Genomic DNA, 22,335 nt, shown 5'->3' on the forward strand with positions numbered 1-22,335 from the left:
ATATATATATATATATATATATATATATATATATAGCTAGAATTCACTGAAAGTCAAGTATTTCATATATATATATATATATATATATATATATATATATATATATATATATATATATATATATATATATATATATATATATATATATATATGAAATATATATGAAATACTCGAGTTGGTGAATTCTAGCTGTAAATATACTCTTCCCCTCTTAACCACGCCCCCCTCCCCCAACCACACCCCCGCCCAACCCCACCCCCCACTCCCGGAATCGGACGTCTCAAGGTTGACAAGTATGGCTCTGGGTCCAGTGGACCCGGACATCTTATATGTAATAGAAATGTGTAGGGGGGGGTGTATGGTGTGTGTGGTCATTAAATATGTATTCTGATATATGTTCTTCACAGAAAATGAGCCAAAGTCAGTGAGTCTCAGTTTGAAAAATTAATTAATTGTATCATTTTTATTTTAATAAAAAATTAAAACAGGTCCCACAGACCCGAACACAACACATTCAGAACATTCGTTCTCAGGACTGGACCGTGCACCTTACCTCCTTTTGCACTATTTTTCTTTTCTTTCCTTCCTATGTTTTGCATATTTATATAGACTGTCACACTGATACTGGAGTTGCTTTTAATCTCATTGTACCTGTGTATAGTGACAATAACAGGCATTCTATTCTATTCTATCTATTAAAACAAAAATAAACAAAAGGCGATTGCCCCTAAAAAAGGCATTGAAGCTTAGGGATGGCTATGGAAACTGAAACTAAAAACTGAACTGGCTACAAAGTAAACAAAAACAGAATGCTGGACGACAGCAAAGACTTACAGCGTGAGGAGCAGAGACGGCGTCTACAAAGTACAGCCGTACATGACAATCAACAATTTCCGCACAAAGAAGGATTGCTAAAACCAAGCAGGTGCGGGGAATAGCGCTCAAAGGAAGAAATGGAACTGCTACAGGAAAATACCAACAAAACAGGAAACGTCACCAAAATAGGAGCGCAAGACACTACACACTAGGGTTGTACGGTATACCGGTATGAGTATTGTACCGCGATACTAATGAATCATTTTCGGTACGATACCGTCTCTGAAACGTACCGGTCCCGCACCCCACCGCGCCCGCGTGACATTGCTGGTTTTGCGAGCAGAGGAGCATGTTTGGCAGCACACAATCACGGAGTACTTACAAGCAGACACAGTGTGTAGACAGAAAAGGGAGAACGGGCGCATTTTGGTCTAAAAACTAAAGATAAAGGTGAAGTTATAACACTGAAACGCCCTCAGGAAGAGGTGCTTTAAGACATGGCTAGGTAGCTAGCGGCTAACGTCCAACCGCCGTCGGCAGTTTTTTTTACTGACTTCTAAATCACTAATCCTCGCCTCCATGGCGACAAATAAAGTAAGTTTCTTAGAAGTATCATCCCTGCAGGACGAGGAATAGCTAAACATGCTTCACTATACACCGTAGCTCACCGGCATCAAAATGTAAACAAACGCAATTGGTGGATCTACACCTAACATCCACTGTATTGATATCAAGTACAGGCACGTATCTAGTCGATACGACTATGATTATGTCGATATTTTTTGGCATCACAACATCTTTTTTTTTTTTTTTAAATGTATATTATGTTTATAAACTCAGGAAATATGTCCCTGGACACATGTGGACTTTGAATATGACCAATGTATGATCCTGTAACTACTTGGTAACGGATTGATACCCAAATTTGTGCTATCATCCAAAACTAATGTAACGTATCAAACAACAGAAGAATAAGTGATTATTACATTTTAACAGAAGTGTCGATAGAACATGTTAAAAGAGAAAGTATGCAGATATTAACAGTGAATGAACAAGTAGATTAATAATACATTTTCTACCACTTGTCATAATAGAATGACAAATGACACAATATGTTACTGCATATATCAGCAGACTAATTAGGAGCCTTTGTTTGTTTACTTACTACTAAAAGAAAAGTTGTCTAGTATGTTCACTATTTTATTTAAGGAGTTTACTGCAATAAGAAACATATGTTTAATGTACCCTAAGACTTTTTTGTTAAAATAAAGCCAATAATGCAATTTTTTGTGGTCCCCTTTATTTAGAAAAGTACCGAAAACTACCACAAAGTATCGAAATAATTTTAGTACCGGTACCGGGACCAAAATATTGGTATCGTTACAACACTACTAAACACGGGATAACACCAAAAAACTCCAAATAAGTCACGGCGTGATGCGACAAGTCGTGACACTTACTTTGAGACAAGAGCTATAGTGACGCATGGTTGGTTATGGTTTCAATTCATACCCAACAATTGCAACAATTACCGTAATTTCCAGACTATAAGCCGCTACTTTTTCCCCTCGTTCTGGTCCATGCGGCTTATACAACGGTGCAGCTTATTTGCGGCCTGTTCTTCTCCGACACCGACTAAGAGGATTTCGGTGGTTTTAGTACGCAGGAGGAAGACGATGACACAATGATTAAATACTGACTTTTCATATACCGGTAGGCTGGTTATTTTGATAACGTACAGGCGAGCACTTTGTATTACTTTGCACCGTTGTATTATTTGTACTCTGCACGAATGCTCTTCGCCATGTCAAAGATGTGAAAGTTTGATTGAATGATTGAAAGATTTATTGTTAATAAATGGGACGCTTTGTGTTCCCAAACAGTCATCTCTGTCCCGACAATCCCCTCCGTGGTAGCAGGAACCCCTATATACTACGGTAATTACACATCAAAACCCTGCGGCTTATAGTCGGGTGCGGCTTATATATGGAGCAATCTGTATTTTCCCCTAAATTTAGCTGGTGCGGCTTATAGTCAGGTGCGGCTTATAGTCCGGAAATTACGGTACTTTTTACTGTCAATATCAGCTTGAATTGAATTGAATTATATTTATATAGCGCTTTTCTCTAGTGACTCAAAGCGCTTTACGTAGTGAAACCCAATATCTAAGTTACATTTAAACCAGTGTGGGTGGCACTGGGAGCAGGTGGGTAAAGTGTCTTACCCAAGGACACAACGGCAGTGACTGGGATGGCGGAAGCGGGTATCGAACCTGGAACCCTCAAGTTGCTGGCACGGCCGCTCTACCAACCGAGCTATACCGCCAGCTACCGAGTTTACATTTTTTATGTTTTCTGCTGGTGGTGTGCCGACACATTTTTTTCAATGAACAAAAATAAGCCTTGGCTCTAAAAAGGTTGAAAAATACTAGTCTACCATTCCGCTTCTCAGCCTAGTGCAAATCCAGCCAATTATCCCGGGCGACTTTACATGTGAAGCACGTTTAAATCTCCAGGCCGTGTGTGCATCATCTTCCGGGCCTCACCTTGAATAAGCCGTGCTTGTGGCTGTGCTGTCCCAGCCAAACTCCACTGCCCGGGGTGAGCTCCATCTGAGGCGGGTCTATAACTCGCTCGTAAATCCTGCCGAGACAAAGGAGGAAAAAAAATCAATGCAGCTGGGCATGACGGGAGAAACAGACATATCTTTATTTGTACCGGTCTGTCAGGAACAACCGATTAATACCAAAGTCAGTCCATGTTCCCTTCTCTGGCTTCATGGGAAGCAAAGAGCAGAGAGCCAGCCTCTATAGTCTCCTAGAAGCATGACGGTGAGGACCCGCCCCACGGCTCTCAAACACGGTATTGATATCTGGACCTGAGAAGTAGGCTGGATTAACCAAGATTACTGACATGGACACAAACAGGCTTTGGCATTATCAACATTACTCAGTTCCATTTTATCCCCACTAAATCAGGAATTCTGAAGGGTGGCAAGCTCCAACGGGGCCTTGGGAAGGTTTTCAGAACTATTCGTCATGTTTTCTCAACGGATACGTGATGGGACTCAATGTACCGTAATTCTACAAAACCCAAAACCAGTGAAGTTGGCACGTTGTGTAAATAAAAACAGAATACAATGATTTGCAAATCCTTTTCAACCTATATTCAATTGAATAGACTGCAAAGTCAAGATATTTAATGTTGGTTTTTTTTTTGCAAATAATCATTAACTTAGTTGGCACGGGGGCATGTTCACCACTGTGTTACATGGCCTTTCCTTTTAACAACACTCAGTAAACGTTTGGGAACTGAGGAGACACATTTTTTAAGCTTCTCAGGTGGAATTCTTTCCCATTCTTGCTTGATGTACAGCTTAAGTTGTTCAACAGTCCGGGGGTCTCCGTTGTGGTATTTTAGGCTTCATAATGCACCACACATTTTCAATGGGAGACAGGTCTGGACTACAGGCAGGCCAGTCTAGTACCCGCACTCTTTTACTATGAAGTCACGCTGTTGTAACACGTGGTTTGGCATTGTCTTGCTGAAATAAGCAGGGGCGTCCATGATAATGTTGCTTGGATGGCAACATATGTTGCTCCAAAACCTGTATGTACCTTTCAGCATTAATGGCGCCTTCACAGATGTGTAAGTTACCAATGTCTTGGGCACTAATACACCCCCATACCATCACAGATGCTGGCTTTTGACTTTTGCGCCTATAACAATCTGGATGGTTCTTTTCCTCTTTGGTCCGGAAGAAACAATGTCCACAGTTTCCTAAAAACAATTTGAAATGTGGACTCGTCAGACCACAGAACACTTTTCCACTTTACATCAGTCCATCTTAGATGAGCTCAGGCCCAGCGAAGCCGGCTGCGTTCCTGGGTGTTGTTGATAAATGGCTTTGGCTTTGCATAGTCGAGTTTTAACTTGCACTTACAGATGTAGCGACAAACTGTAGTTACTGACAGTGGTTTTCTGAAGTGTTCCTGAGCCCATGTGGTGATATCCTTTACACACTGTCGCTTTTTGATGCAGTACCACCTGAGAGATCGAAGTTCCGTAATATAATCGCTTACGTGCAGTGATTTATCGAGATTCTCTTAATTTTTTGATATTAGACCGTAGATGGTGAAATCCCTAAATTCCTTGCAATAGCTCGTTGACAAATGTTGTTCTTAAACTGTTGAACAATTTGCTCACACATTTGTTCACAAAGTGGTGACCCTCGCCCCATCCTTGTTTGTGAATGAATGAGCATTTCATAGAAGCTGCTTTTATACACAATCATGTCCCCTACCTGTTCCCAATTAGCCTGTTCACCTGTGTTCCAAAAAGGGGTTTGATGAGCTTTCCTCAACTTTCTCAGTATTTTTTGCCACTTGTGCCAGCTTTTTTGAAACATGTTGCAGGCATCAAATTCCAAATGAGCTAATCTTTGTAAAAAAAATAACAAAGTTTTCCAGTTCGAACGTTAACTATCTTGTCTTTGCAGTCTATTCAATTGAATATAAGTTGAAAAGGATTTGCAAATAATTGTATCCTGTTTTTATTTACCATTTACACAACGTGCCAACTTCACTGGTTTTGGGGTTTGTACATGATGCCCAAGTTGAGGACACTGCTTCCTTGTATCCAACGTTAAGGAAAACACTGATTAAGATCTTGTGAAAAGGCAGAGAGACTGGTTGCAAATTCTAAATACAGTACAATTCAGCCTCTTCTTATTGTTCGCTTCTATGAGTAGAAGTTCATCCTCTGTATATTCTGTATAATTTCACTGATTTTGGGGTTTGTAGATCAGTGTTGTGTGTGCTATCAAGTTTCATCAAATTCCAAATGAGCTAATATTTGAAAAAAATTACAAAGTTTTCAAGTTCGAACATTAAGTATCTTTGTTTTTGCAGTCTATTCAATTGAATATAGGTTGAAAAGGATTTGCAAATCATTATATTCTGTTTTTATATACGATTTACACAATGTGCCAACTTCACTGGTTTAATAATACAATGGGAAACTACAATATGCTACTGCATATAACAACTGCTAAATTAGGTTTCTCATTGTGCCCAATGGGTTGAGTTTTTCTTGCCCTGTTGTGGGATCTGAGCCGAGGATGTCGTTATGGCTTGTGCAGCCCTTTGAGACACTTGTGATTAAGGGCTTGTGGAGGGGGGCGTGGCCTGTGGGCCTGCAGCAGAACGGGGTGTGCCAGGACCGGCCTCGAAGTCAGCAACAGGTGGGTTAGATGGCTTAGGTGGGCCTGATTATATAATCACCTGTCGCTCTGTTTAAGCAGCAGCCTGGAGGAGAGTGTTAGTGGGAGTTGGCGTGAGATGGGAGAGCGTGCCGGTCACCGTCACAAAAAGACAATTGCTTGAAAGCAACCGAGAGACTTGATTGGAAAATAAAACTCTATTGAACCTGAACCGGGCTATCATGTCGGTGCTTGGTGGTCCAAAGAACCCACTGGGGGACAACCTCCACAGGGCTATATAAGTAAACTTTGATTGATTGATTGATTGATACTGTCAAAATAAAGTAAAGCACACACTTTGTCAGCACGAGAGTTTTCTGTGTTTAACTCAAAACAAAAAAAAAGGAAACACTGATCTATGGATTTTCTCCTTTATTCCAGTCATCGTATTCTCCGGGCTTTCAATTAATTGCAACTGGACTGTCTGGTTTTCTTTGCTTTCCTACCCGACTCTTTCCTTCTTGCACTGTCAAATGACACACCGGGGTGATGTCTCTGCAGATGACCTGACCTGTTGGATGTGTTACCGACAGCCACGCCACCTTCGTCCCAAGACTTCCCCAGGATTAGATCCGTTGGCTGGGTACCGCCTTGGAGGATATGGGTTGGGGGCGGGGGGCGTGGTTGGGGGCGTGGTTATTTACCGCTAGAATTCACCAACTCGAGTATTTCAGAAATATATATATATATATATATATATATATATATATATATATATATATATATATATATATATATATATATATATATATATATATATATATATATATATATGTATATGTATATGTATATGTATATGTATGTATATGTATATATATGTATATATATATATGTAGGAAATACTTGACTTTCAGTGAATTCTAGCTATATATATATATTTATTTTATTTACATAAAAGAAATACTTGAATTATCTATCCATTAGATGGCAGTATTGTCCTGTTTAACTTCTCCGTTCATGACTGAGAAATAATTTCGGCCACTGTGTTCAATGGAGAAGTCTGTTCTACATATTTACAGGCAACATACACCTTCCCCTTCGAACTGTCCTGGATGAACTGAAATTCTTGTTTCCATTCGTTTTGGAACTTGCAAGCGTATTTATATTGTGGGAAAGCGGACGTGAGAATAGGCTGTCCCCACTCAGTCTCAGGTCCGCATTGAGCTGGAGGGTGCGTGGCCTCCAGCTCCGGCTGAATACCGGGAGTTTGTCGGGAGAAAATCTCTGCCGGGAGGTTGTCGGGAGAGGCGCTGAATAACGGGATTCTCCCGCTAAAAACGGGAGGGTTGGCAAGTATGGTGTATATATAAATAAATTATATATATATATATATATATATATATATATATATATATATATATATATATATATATATATATATATATATATATATATATATATATATATATATATATATATATATATATATATATATATATATATATATATATATATATGTATAGCTCGGTTGGTAGAGCGGCCGTGCCAGCAACTTCAGGGTTCCAGGTTCCATCCAAGCTTCCGCCATCCAAGTCACTGCCGTTGTGTCCTTGGGCAAGACACTTTACCCACTCGCTCCCAGTGCCACACACACTGGTTTAAATGTAACTTAGATATTGGGTTTAACTATGTAAAAGCGCTTTGAGTCACTAGAGAAAAGAGCTATATATATATATATATATATATATATATATATATATATACATATACAGTACAGGCCAAAATTTTCGACACACCTTCTCCTCAGTCAATTGGTTTTCTTCATTTTCATGACTATTTACATTGTAGATTGTCACTGAAGGCCTCAAAACTATGAATGAACACATGTGGAGCTATGTACTTAACAAAAAAAGGGGAAAAACCTGAAAACATGTTTTATATTCTAGTTTCTTCAAAATAGCCACCCTTTGCTCTGATTACTGTTTTGCACACTCTTGGCATTCTCTCGATGAGCTTCAAGCACACCTGTGAAGTGAAAACCATTTTAGGTGACTACCTCTTGCCTCCATGGCGACAAATAAAGTGAGTTTCTTATAAGTATAATCCCTGCAAGTTGAAAAATATCCAAACATGCTTCACTACACACCGTAGGAGGATACAATAGCTCAACGGCCTCACCGCTCACAAAAAATAGTGCTCCTGAATGTAAACAAATGCCATGGGTGGATCTACACCTAACATCCACTGTAATGATACCAAGTACAATAGCGTATCTAGTTAATACTACTATGATTACATTGATATTTTTTATCGTCACAAAATATTTCTTCTTTTTTTTTATAATCCATAGTATATGTATAAACTCAAGAAATATGTCCCTGGACACATGAAGACTTTGAATATGACCAATGAATGATTCTGTAATGTAGATCTGTGGTATCATCCAAAACTAATGTAAAGTATCCAAACAACAGAAGAATAAGTGATTATTACATTTTAACAGAAGTGTAGATAAAACATGTTAAAACAGAAAGTAAGCAGATATTAACAAGTGGATTAATAATCAATTTTTACAGCTTGTCCTTAATAATTTTGACAAAATAACAGAATGATAAATGACACAATATGTTACTGCATATGTCAGCAGACTAAATTAGGAGCCTATGTTTGCTTACTTACTAATAAAAGACATGTTGTCTAGTATGTTCACTATTTTATTTAAAGACAAATTTGTTCTTCGATTGCAATAATAACATATGTTCAATGTACCGTAAGACTTTTTGTTAAAATAAAGGCAATAATGTCATTTTTTGTGGTTCCCTTTATTTAGAAAAGTATCGAAAAGTATCAAAAAACATGTTGGTACCGGCACCAAAATATTGGAATCGGGACAACCCTTGTATGTATAATTAAAAAATTCATCCCATCATAGTAAATTATGCATATTATTCAGTGACATCATGATGACCACGCCCATAACCACCACAGATTTTTTGACAGTTTAGGGGAAACCCTGTTTCTCTGGTAAATGTTCGGTAAAACATCTATTGCATAGCGATGTTTCACAACTCACATCTCAACTAATCATGCGATTTTAGCAGTCCTAACACGTCAAAACATTCAAAACACTTTAAAGATGACTAAGATCCGACATATAAAAGTATCTTTACCCACTGAGCTACATCAATGATATAGGGTCATAATCATGAAAACTACGATCCATGGCAGACGGTGGACGATACCGCAAGATAAATTACAAAATATTTTTCATAGCACGGGGGTTGTTTAAAAAACATTAAAAGGAAAAAAAAAACGTAAAAATTTGCAAGCCAGAAAGGTCAGCCGCAATGCAGTAATTGCTCGTAAAAGCCCGATAAAAGTACCTGCGTGCGTGTACTGTAAATCACCGCCACGTTTATGTTTTCACCCCAAGTGTGATATTAAGCTCGATTAAGCCGCATTCTTGTTTAACATTGGATAAAATCCTCACTGTGGAAAAATGGGGAGAGCTGCTAATCCCACACTAAACACCTCAGACGGCAGCTCTGCCAGCTTTTAGTTCAACGTTGCGTGCGCACATAGTTGACTTCCAAGAGTTCTCACCAACTCTGAACACAACCATTGACAGCTCAGGCAGACGAGCAGCATATGGGGGGAACGAGATTAAGCAAGTAAAGAAAATCAACACACATTATGTGGTAAATCAGGTTATAACATTTAAAGGCCTACTGAAATGATTTTTTTCATTTAAAGGGGGATAGCAGATCCATTCTATGTGTCATACTTGATCATTACGCGATATTGCCATATTTTTGCTGAAAGGATTTAGTATAGAACAACGACGATAAAGTTCGCAACTTTTGGTCGCTGATAAAAAAAAGCCTTGCCTATACCGGAAGTAGCGTGACGTCACAGGAGGTAGGATTCCTCACAATTCCCCATTGTTTACAATGGAGCGAGAGAGATTCGGACCGAGAAAGCGACGATTACCCCATTAATTTGAGCGAGGATGAAAGATTTGTGGATGAGGAACTTTAGAGTGAAGAACTAGAGAGGCAGTGCAGGGCGTATCTTTTTTCGCTCTGACCGTAACTTAGGTACAAGGTCTTATTGGATTCCACACACTTTCCTTTTTCTATTGTGGATCACGGATTTGTATTTTAAACCACCTCGGATACTATATCCTCTTGAAAATGAGAGTCGAGAACACGAAATGGACATTCACAGTGACTTTTATCTCCACGACAATACATCAGCGAAGCTCTTTAGCTACTGAGCTAACGTGATAGCATTTGGTTCAAATGCAGATAGAAACTAAATAAATAAATCCATGACTGGAAGGATAGACAGAAGATCAACAACACTATTAAACCATGGACATGTAACTACACGGTTAATAATTCTCAGCCTGGCAAAGCTGAACAATGCTGTTGCTAACGACGCTGAAGCTAACTTAGCAACTTAGCAACCGGACCTCACAGAGCTATGATAAAAACATTAGCGCTCCACCTACGCCAGCCAGCCCTCATCTGCTCATCAACACCCGTGCTCACCTGCGTTCCAGCGATCGACGGCGCAACGAAGGACTGCACCCGATCATCCGTGCGGTTGGCGGCTAGCATCGGCTAGGTGTCTGCTATCCAAGTAAGTACTCCTTGTTGTGTTGCTACAGCCAGCCGCTAATACACCGATCCCACCTACAACTTTCTTCTTTGCAGTCTCCATTGTTCATTAAACAAATTGCAAAAGATTCACCAACACAGATGTCCAGAATACTGTGGAATTGTTCGATGAAAACAGAGCAGATTGTATGGTGACACATTGGGTACGAATACTTCCGTTGCCGTCATACGCATACGTCATATCCAAAGGAGTTTTTCAACCGGAAGTTTAGCGGGAAATTTAAAATTGCACTTTATAAGTTAACCCGGCCGTATTGGCATGTGTTGCAATGTTAAGATTTCATCATTGATTTATAAACTATCAGACTGCGTGGTCGGTAGTAGTGGGTTTCAGTAGGCCTTTAAACTGTTTTACAGTATGCTTCGCACTGTAAACTCAGATTATTACCTCCACCACATGGTAATGCAACGATTGTTGTTCTGTTAGCTAGCTAGCAACATCAATCTAAACTATATTGACTTACACTATATTGCCAAAAGTATTTGGCCCCCTGCCTTGACTCACATATGAACTTGAAGAACCTATAGGGTTTAATATGATGTCGGTTCACCTTTTGCAGCTATTAGAGCCTTCAACTCTTCTGGGAAGGCTGTCCCCAAGAATTTTCCACCTTTCTTCCAAAAGTGCATTGGTGAGGTCACACACTGATGTTGGTCGAGAAAGCCTGGCTCTCAGTTTCAAGTTTAGTTTTAGTTTATTCACAATACCATAGAACAATTACAATAGTAGTGAATATCATTTAAAGATGTTGGTAAGTGAAAGGGTCCCCCAAATAAGCTAGTAGAAGCTTTTGACAGGGGGTCCAGAGGACAGTATATACATGGAATGATGAAACATGGTAGCAAGCACAACAACAACAACAAGACAACAACGCTATATGATAAACACAAGATAATAGTACTAAAGCACGCATACACATACACACATACATTCATTCAACCATGCAAAACCCAACAGTAGTCAACCCCACATGAGGCTTTAGAGTTAGGTGGTTAATAGGTAAGTTTTCAGTTTCTTTTTGAAGTTGGAGAATGGATACCGCATCTTGAGGCTCTCATTAAGCCGGTTCCAAATCTTTGGTCCCCTGCATACAACACTTCGAGCGGTACAAGCCAGTAGACGATGTTTACCTGATATCAGGTCTAAGTTACGAGTGTTGTGGGCATGCTGGGGATGGTAGATAGGAACCAAGCTACAGAGCTTAAGATTCAGCCTATGAATGACTTGATAGGTTAATTGATAAATATTGAACTCTGTCAGTCTTAAAGGCCTACTGAAACCCACTACAACCGACCACGCAGTCTGATAGTTTATATATCAATGATGAAATCTTAACATTGCAAGACATGCCAATACGGCCCGGTTAACTTATAAAGTGCAATTTTAAATTTCCCGTTAAACTTCCGGTTGAAAACGTCTATGTATGATGACGTATGCGCGTGACGTCAATCGTTGAAACGGAAGTATTCGGCCCCATTGAATCCAATACAAAAAGCTCTGTTTTCATCTCAAAATTCCACAGTATTCTGGACATCTGTGTTGGTGAATCTTTTGCAATTTGTTTAATGAACAATGGAGACTGCAAAGAAGAAAGTTGTAGGTGGGATCGGTGTATTAGCGGTGGACTACAGCAACACAACCAGGAGGACTTTGAGATGGATAGCAGACGCGCTAGCCACCGACCTCACCTTGACTTCCTCCGTCTCCGGGCCGCCAACCGCATCTATGATCGGGTGAAGTCGTTCGTGGCTCCGTCGATCGCTGGAACGCAGGTGAGCACGGGTGTTGATGAGCAGATGAGGGCTGGCTGGCGTAGGTGGATAGCTAATGTTTTTGGCATAGCTCTGTGAGGTCCCGTTGCTAAGTTAGCTTCAATGGCATCGTTAGCAACAGCATTGTTAAGCTTTGCCAGCCTGGAAAGCATTAACCGTGTATTTACATGTCCATGGTTTAATAGTATTGTTGATTTTCTGTCTATCCTTCCAGTCAGGGGTTTATTTTTTTAAATTTCTATCTGCATTTAAGCCAGATGCTATCACGTTAGCTCCGGAGCTAAAGTGCTTCACCGATGTATTGTCGTGGAGATAAAAGTCACTGTGAATGTCCATTTCGCGTTCTTGACTCTCATTTTCAAGAGGATATAGTATCCGAGGTGGTTTAAAATACAAATCCGTGATCCACAATAGAAAAAGGAGAAAGTGTGGAATCCAATGAACCCTTGTACCAAAGTTACGGTCAGAGCGAAAAAAGATACGTCCTGCACTGCACGCTAGTCCTTCACTCTTACGTTCCTCATCCACGAATCTTTCATCCTCGCTCAAATTAATGGGGTAATCGTCGCTTTCTCGGTCCGAATCTCTCTCGCTGCATTGAAAACAATGGGGAAATATGAGCAGCCCTTCCTCCTGTGACGTCACGCTACTTCCGGTAGGGGCAAGGCTTTTTTTTATCAGAGACCATAAGTTGGGAACTTTATCGTCGTTGTTCTATACTAAATCCTTTCAGCAAAAATATGGCAATATCGCGAAATGATCAAGTGTGACACATAGAATGGATCTGTTATCCCCGTTTAAATAAAGAAATGTCATTTCAGTAGGCCTTTAAGCCGGTTCCAAATCTTTGGTCCCCTGCATACAACACTTCGAGCGGTACAAGCCAGTAGACAATGTTTACCTGATATCAGATCTAAGTTACGAGTGTTGTGGGCATGCTGGGGATGGTAGATAGGAACCAAGCTACAGAGCTTAAGATTCAGCCTGTGAATGACTTGATAAATTAAACAAGCATTTTGATAAATATTGAACTCTGTCAGTCTTAAGAGATGATAATTATGGAATAGATGTCGAGTGGGGGCATTAAACTTGGACCATGACAGGGCCCGTATGATTTTCTTTTGCATGTCAGTCTCCGTTCTAATTCATCCCAAAGGTGTTCTATCGGGTTCAGGTCAGGACTTTGTGCAGGCCTGTCAAGTTCATCCACACCAGACTCTGTCATCCGTGTCTTTATGGACCTTGCTTTGTGCACTGGTGCACAGTCATGTTGGAAGAGGAAGGGGCTCGCTCCAAACTGTTCCCACAAGGTTGGGAGCATGGAATTGTCCAAAATGTGTTGGTATCCTGGAGCATTCAAAGTTAGGGATGATGCTCGAAACCGGTTTTCCCGGTTGTTCGATAAGAAAATAACCTAGTCCTCGGACTCAAATCCCTTTTTGAGAACCGGTACCCGTTATCCGGACCTCTATAGTAAAGAAAAAGAGTTGGTTCTTTATTCGAATCCCTGGAAACGAATCCCGTCCCGACAAGAAATGCCCCGTAGGACATCACAAGAAATGACGTCACGTAGCTCAGTCATTAGGCGCAGATGGGGAAAGCCGGTGAGTAACTAACGTTAACTGTTGCCGGTTAATTTCCATATCTGCTCACTTGTAGTAACGTTACCTCTTATGTCAACCAGGACTGCAGTAATGTTAGCTAGACTAACGTTACCTAAGCGAAGTCAGCGGCTAACGGTAAAGTTACATGAGCCTTTTTGTATGTGTCTGATAACGTTAACGTTATCTTGTAGCCTACACCACGACAGAGTTTGCAAGTCTATCTAATAAACTAGTGCTTTCTTTATTTCTTTAGTTTATTTGGAACATGAACACACTTACAGTATAATACATCACAGTTTCATATCATTTCACTTTACAGGAGTAGGAAGAAGTAAAGCTTATTTAATCCTACCCCTTTCCCACTTCATAGCGTTTACAAATATATACATCATTTACTGACCTTTTTATAATAAAATATCTGTGAATTAGTATATACAACAGTTTTGTAATATGTAATTAATTAATTCAGTCATTAGTAATATACTGAGATGAAGAATATTTTATTTTCAATAAGGTTGAATGTATTTGTCATAATTCTTCTTCTTTGTACTTTGTAAGCACTATTCATTTGAACAACCTCTTAAACTGGATCATATCAGTACAATGTTTAACTTCTTTAATTAATCCATTCCATCATTTAATTCCACATCATTTTAGCTGTTTGCAATTTTACCAAATCATCGAACTTTAATATTTTGGACTCAATAAATAAAGTGTTTGTATGTTCTCTATATCCAACATTATGTATCAGTCTAATTAATTTTTTTTGCACATTTTTAGTGATTTTCCCACATTTCTGCACAATAACTCGGATATGGTAATACTATAGTAGCGAGCAGTAGAGAATGTGAAGTGATTTGTTAAACCAAATATTGTGTGTTTTTTTTCCATATACAACAACCTATCTGGACTCGATAAGAGAATCGATAAGGAATCGGTTCGATAAGAGGATTCGATAATAGGCTCAAACTCGATAATTTCTTATCAAACATCATCCCTATTCAAAGTTCATTTCACTGGAACTAAGGGGCCAAGCCCAACTCCTGAAAAACGACCCCACACCACAATTCCTCCTCCACCAAATTTCACACTCGGCACAATGCAGTCCGAAATGTACCGTTCTCCTGGCAACCTCCAAACCCAGACTCGTCCATCAGATTGCCAGATGGAAAAGTGTCCCATTCTTTCACAAATGATTGTAGAAACAGTCTCCATGCCTAAGTGCTTGATTGTATACACTTGTGGCCGGGCCAAGTGATTAGGACACCTGATCTGGATGGGTGGCCAAATACTTTTGGCAATACAGTGTAGTTTAATAAAACTTTCAGTCCGTTTACCTTACGAGGCTGAACTTCAATGTGTGCGTATGCTCGCATCCCCGCCTCCCCCCATAGAGACGAAGAGAGTGGATGACTGACAATCTCATCTTAAAAAGTTATTGCTGGATTTTGATTAAACATTCAGAAAATGTCAGGAATGTGATAAAGACCAAGTGATTCAACTTTGTGGCAAATCTGAATCACCATCCGAATTCAGGATGTTTTTAAGGGGTTCATTACTATTGGGCAATAAGGCCTGATGGAGTTCTGCACTCTTGCACGCTAAACGTGTGCAAACTATAGAAACGTGTGTACTATTAGTGGGCGTGTTGCGTCTGATCTATTAAGACTGCGGGTACAAAAAGTGGCACAGACCGCCTGATTTAAATGATTTTCTTGCGTTTACTAAGCGTCTTTCACCATGGAAACACTCATTTACGGCTATTATGCTGTTACCTTCGGCGTTTTGCTATGTTTGAAACACGCGACAGACCATTATGTACCACTTTTTCTGGGAATTTTAGAAGCAGTCCTGTAGTGCATCGACAACGGAACCTACTTTTTTGCGGCCTGGGAGACGCTGCTATGGAATATTCCGTAAGCAAGAAAATATAATTTGGAAAACTTTTTTTTACATACACTACCGTTCAAAAGTTTGGGGTCACCCAAACAATTTTGTGGAATAGCCTTCATTTCTAAGAACAAGAATAGACTGTCGAGTTTCAGATGAAAGTTCTCTTTTTCTGGCCATTTTGAGCGTTTAATTGACCCCACAAATGTGATGCTCCAGAAACTCAATCTGCTCAAAGGAAGGTCAGTTTTGTAGCTTCTGTAACAAGCTAAACTGTTTTCAGATATGTGAACATGATTGCACAAGGGTTTTCTAATCATCAATTAGCCTTCTGAGCCAATGAGCAAACACATTGTACCATTAGAACACTGGAGTGATAGTTGCTGGAAATGGGCCTCTGTACACCTATGTAGATATTGCACCAAAAACCAGACATTTGCAACTAGAATAGTCATTTACCACATTAGCAATGTATAGAGTGTATTTCTTTAAAGTTAAGACTAGTTTAAAGTTATCTTCATTGAAAAGTACAGTGCTTTTCCTTCAAAAATAAGGACATTTCAATGTGACCCAAAACTTTTGAACGGTAGTGTATATACAGTACAGGCCAAAAGTTTGGACACACCTTCTCATTCAATGCGTTTTCTTTATTTTCATGACAATTTACATTGTAGATTGTCACTGAAGGCATCACAACTATGAATGAACACATGTGGAGTTATGTACTTAACAAAAAAAGGTGAAATAACTGAAAACATGTTTTATATTCTAGTTCCTTCAAAATAGCCACCCTTTGCTCTGATTACTTTTTCGCACACTCTTGGCATTCTCTCGATGAGCTTCAAGAGGTAGTCACCTGGAATGGTTTTCACTTCAAAGGAATAGTGTCCAAAGCAGACTGCGAAAGACTAATCAATACCTTTGTCTCCAGCTAGTTAGACTACTGTAATTGCCTTCTCACTGGGCTCTCTAAACGAGCAGTAAACCAGAACGCTGCTGCTCGAGTCCTGACGAGAACCGAGAAATATGACCACATTAGTCCAGCGCTTAGGTCACTGCGCCGGCTTCCTGGTTCTCGGATAATAGACTTTCAAACAGTGCTCCTTGTGTACAAGTCTTTTTCACGGGCTGGTGCCAAAGTACATCTCTGACATGTTGGAACCATATGAACCATCTTGAGCTCCGAGAACCTCAGGGAGTCAGGACCAAAAACCGGGAGGCTGCTTTTCAGTTGTATGGAACGGTGTTCCAGAAGATATTAAACAGACCTCAAAGTTGGCAATGTTCAAATCCAGGCTGAAACCACTTATTTAATTGTGCTAGGGTTGTACGGTATACCGGTATTAGTGTGTCCTGGGCATGACGTTAAAGTGCATCCGGCAGTGGAGGCTCCTCTATGGGGTTTTAGGGCACTAGGAGGTTAACCCCTTTACCACTGTTACCCCAGGTGGCCCTTGGCAAAGGCCTAGTACCTGACTGCCCCCTAGCCAGGGATACGGTGAAGACCTCAACGGCGGAGCAGGCGGAAGACGGTAGATTTAAAGAACTACCACAACGGCTGCGATGGCGGAAGAAGGCTGCAGCAGAAAAGGGTCCCCAGACGTCTTGGACTCCATGCCACTGGACCCTGACCCGATTCTGTCAAGGATCGTGTGGTGACTGTCTGTGAACCAGTCTCCCCACGTTAAACTAAGTCACGCACAGGCATCCTCCATAAAGGGATACACCCCTACCAGGAGGATCGTCATACTCGTTCGAGTGACCGCCGATGATGACCGGTATTAGTATAGCACCGCGATACTAATTAATCATATTCGGTACTATACCGCCTCTTAAAAGTATACCGGTATACCATACAACCATACCACAAACATTTGCAACAATAAGAAATCAATACATTTTACGAACAATAGAGTCTTTATATGCAGCAAATACTTGATGGGGCACAACCAGCAGCTCTAATTGGCACTCCTATTATTATCTATGCCTAATATGGATTTGTATCCATTTAGTGGCTCCATTCGCAAATGCTTTTGTATAAGCAAATACATCTCTTGATACTTTTTGCCTCGAAGTTATTTATTGCTGGAGCTATCTGGAAAAAGTCTGCGCTGCAGAGGTCATGTGATCGTACTCTATCTTGTCTAACCCTCCCAAAAGTCCTGTCGTTCCTTTGCCCCTCTTGTCAGCGGCCATAAGCAGCACTGAAAGGTTTCACAGAGGGAACATTAGAGCACGGTGATGCCAATTAAAACAACAATGTGGTAAGGGGCATGTTTGCATGGCTTGACATTACCGGCGGCAGCCATCAACAGCTAATTACAGAGGATGTTCACCCGTCAACATACTGTACGGTGTGATTAACAACGCTCTTTTATCACCATGGTGCAGGGTTTTTTCCGGCAGAAATAAGATATTTGCAGCCGGGAGAGGAGAATTTGAACAACAATGGTGACGGTAAATATTGGACAACAGTACTCATTTGTTCTTAGCCATTAAGAATATATACTAATCCTCAAGGAAACGTGCATACCTTTGTTTGTTGACACGATTGAGCATAACAGTTACCGTATTTTCCGGACAACAAGTTGTATATTTTTTTCCCCCACGCTTCGAACCCTGCAGCTTATAGAACGGTGGGGCTAATTTATGTTTTTTGTTTTTGTTAGAATAATTGTAAGTTATCACAAAAAACTTTGTGTTGAAATGAGTTCCAGGCAAAAAGACAAAAGGCTGTCTTTGAAACCAACCAAGAAGGCGGCTCGTAAAACTCCACTGGGACTTCAAAGCGGAGAGATGACGGGATCTGCCCAATTTCCAGACAAACTCTTTTCGAGGTATTTTACGAACTCTTTTTGAACTATTTTATGGAACTCTTTTTGAACTATTTTACGACCTCTTCTTTTGAACTGTTCGGTAACCAAAGGCAACGCTGTTTACGACCCACTTCCCTCTGGAAGCAGCTGTGGTCAGGTGGGGGGAGAAAGTCAAATAAAGAAGGAGGAGTGCAATCTTTTGGCAGAGCGTGCTGAGACACTGTAAGAGGTTACAGGTCGACGGCGACTCTCCTCAATATATTGAGTCCAAATTGAATTATGTCTCTGTTTAATTCTTTGCCTCTTGTTTTGTTTAATAGATGTCATCAGTGTTTGAACCTGACAGTTTTTTTTTTCGCTAACGGCCATAATGTTTTGTATTCAACAAGTAGTTGACACCTATTTTTTTTAAAACATCTATACATACCATAAACCTGCTTATCTGTATTCTCAGCTGGTGCCTGATAGTGACAGTCACAACTATGGTACCAGGCTAGACATGAGAGGTGCTCTCACCCATAGGCGCCGAAGCACCCACGGACAATGCCGAGCACCCACGTGGGATTGACGACAACTTTCATTCTTTTACATAATATTTGAAAAATCAATCCTGTTGTTAATTCAGTGGGGTGTTTGGTCCGTTTCACATAATAAAAGAGTCACAAATCAAATAGTCAATAATTAATCAAATCCAACCAAGTCTTTGTTGTGCCCGATAAACTAATGACACTATCATCTTGACTTTGATCCCACTGCCTATGAACGAATGAAGGCCATACTTACTCAACAGCCATACATGTCACACTAAGGGTGGCAGTATGAACAACAGCAACACTGTCGTAAATATGTGCCTTATAGTGAAACCACACTAAACAACAAAGACAAGCATATTTTGGAAGAATAGTTGCACCACACCGCAACACAACATAAACACTACAGAACAAATTCCCAGAATTCCCTGCAGCACCAACTCTTCCGGGACGCTATAATATAAACAAACGCCATTGGTGGATTTACACCTAACATCCACTGTAATGATACCACGTACAATAGTGTATCTAGTCGTTACTACTATATTTACATTGATATTTTTTAACATCACAAAATCTTCTTTCATTTTTTTAAACTTATATTATGTTTATAAACTCAGGAAATATGTCCCTGGACACAAAATCAAAGGAATAGTGTCCAAAGCAGACTGAGAAAGACTAATCAATACCTTTGTCTCCAGATAGTTAGACTACTGTAATTGCCTTCTCACTGGGCTCCCTAAACGAGCTGTAAAGAAGCCACAGTAAACCAGAACGCTGCTGCTCGAGTCCTGACGAGAACCGGGAAATACGACCACATTAGTCCAGCGCTTAAGTCACTGTGTTGGCTTCCTGTTTCTCGGATAATAGACCCTCAAACAGCGCTCCTTGTGTACAAGTCTTTTTCACGGGCTGGTGCCAAAGTACATCTCCGACATGTTGGAACCATATGAACCATCTTGAGCTCCGAGAACCTCAGGGAGTCAGGACCAAAAACGGGGAGGCTGCGTTTCAGTTGTATGGAACGGTGTTCCAGAAGATATGAAACAGGCCTCAAAGTTGGCAATGTTCAAATTCAGGCTGAAAACACTTATTTAATTGTGGCGGGTGTGTCCTACAAATGTTTCATGTTTGCCAAAATAAAATGGTATTAAATAAAGGCTTCAAGAGAGACTATAACTATGCACACTAAAAAATGTGTTAAAAAATAACCCAATTTCAACCCAACTGCTGGTTCAGAAAAGGACAAACCCCATATTTGAGTTACTTTAAATCAACATTTTGGGTACATTTTTTCAACCTGACTTTTGCGTTGAATTATTTAACTAAAAAGTTGAGTTATGATAAATTAATGTTGGGTTATTCCCAACCCAACTATTGGGTTGAATTTATTTCACACAAAACCTGAGTTATGCTCACTACAATGTTGGGTTATTCCAGACCCAACTATTGGGTTGTGCAATTTAGCGCTCCTTGTCCCAATAGTTGGTTAACATTATAAATTGTACTGCTGGTTTGTCCTACTCCTTCCCAACTACTGATCAAAATAATTTCCATTCAGTTAAAATATACTCAAAAGCAAGATATAAGTGCAATTTTTTTTACAAGAATTGCCGTGTATGGTCATAGTCGGGGTCGCATTTTACTGCGTGGATCGTTCTCCCAGGATGCAAACGGGAGTCCGGAGGCAATGTGCAGGTAAGGACATGATTTATTGTCCATAAATCATGCGGGATACAAACAAAAGAGCACCAGCGTGCTGATAGCACGGGAAGCTAACGGAATAGTGAACAAAAAGGCAAAGCATAGCTCAGGAATCAAATTAGTAGGTGTCGTAACTTTTGCGTGGAAGCAAATAAGAAATCCAGACTGAGTGTGGCGAAAAGCAGGGAATAGGTAGCTCTCTGATTAGTGCCCAGGAGCGGGTGAGCGTCCCGAACACTAATCAGAGGCAGGTGAAAACAATTTGCAGTCATGGCAACTAAAACACAAACCTAGGGCTGCTCAAAACAGAAACTGACGGAGTCAAAAACTAACCAAACATGATCCGGGCAGCAGATTATATGACAATAGGAGATCTGAACAACATGCTCAAATATGTTCATGTACATAATCCTAAATAAAATTCCCTTTAAGAAAAAAATACCCAAAAATGCGTTACTCATTGAAAACAAACCCAAAAATGGTTCATAGTTTTGAAATCCCAGGAATTGAGTAAAAATAATACCCTTATAACCCAGCACTCGCAACTCATAAACTGGGTTATCAAAGTACAGGGTTCGTACACCTTTTCCATGGTCAAATTCAAGCATTTTTTAAGGACTTTCAAGATCAATTTTCCAGTTTTTCCAGTACTCTTCAAAAGGCGAAAACCAGGGTCAATCAATCCATAGCCTTGTTGTTTGAGGTCACCAAATGCTGTCTGTAGGAAAAAAAATCTGCTAAAACCTAAGCCTAACATTGAACTGAATGGGGCATAGAAAATGAAGCAGTGTTTCTGTAGACTATTCAATGTCTTTGGTGTTTGCAAACGTGTCTCCATGTGTGTTGTTTTTCAAATTTCTTGTTATTTTTCTTACTTACAGCACTCAATGACATTGAACAGCACAGATTGGGGGACTGTTTTCCTATTCAAGAAGTAGTCTCTTTCCATTTCAATGCTAGACCATTTCGAGAGGGCGGTATGACTGTATTGGTGAATGGGCTGGTCTAAAGCTTTAGTAAAACTTGATAATATTCCTATTCTGTCTTGAAGGTCCTTCTTACTCAGCATATATGTCATCGAAAGAACTTGGGATTGACCGGTGATTTAAATTCCCTGAGAGGTAGACTGGTCAAACGCAACAAGAGCTATGTCAAAAATGCCACAAAGATGCAGCAGCATATAGACAAGTGCCTAATAATAATATATCATTATTGTAATTCCCCATTAATTCCCATGTATTCCCATTAATTCTCACGGACGGTGTCCAACTTTGAATAATCAAAAAATATTTACAAACTTCCCGAGCTTAACTTCCCGTGG

General features: G+C 40.1%; 1 protein-coding gene across 1 annotated transcript in view; it reads right to left on the bottom strand.

Moving 5' to 3' along the window:
• Positions 1-22,335, bottom strand: part of LOC133642384 (protein kinase C-binding protein NELL1-like) — a 474,421-nt gene that overhangs the window by 389,985 nt on the left and 62,101 nt on the right. Inside the window, exon 3 of the mRNA XM_062036542.1 lies at positions 3,362-3,458. Coding sequence (XP_061892526.1) covers positions 3,362-3,458 — 97 coding nt within the window. The remainder of the gene's footprint in view (positions 1-3,361; positions 3,459-22,335) is intronic.

The sequence above is a fragment of the Entelurus aequoreus genome, linkage group LG02 (genome assembly GCF_033978785.1).
Source record: "Entelurus aequoreus isolate RoL-2023_Sb linkage group LG02, RoL_Eaeq_v1.1, whole genome shotgun sequence".
Taxonomy (NCBI): Eukaryota; Metazoa; Chordata; class Actinopteri; order Syngnathiformes; family Syngnathidae; genus Entelurus; species Entelurus aequoreus.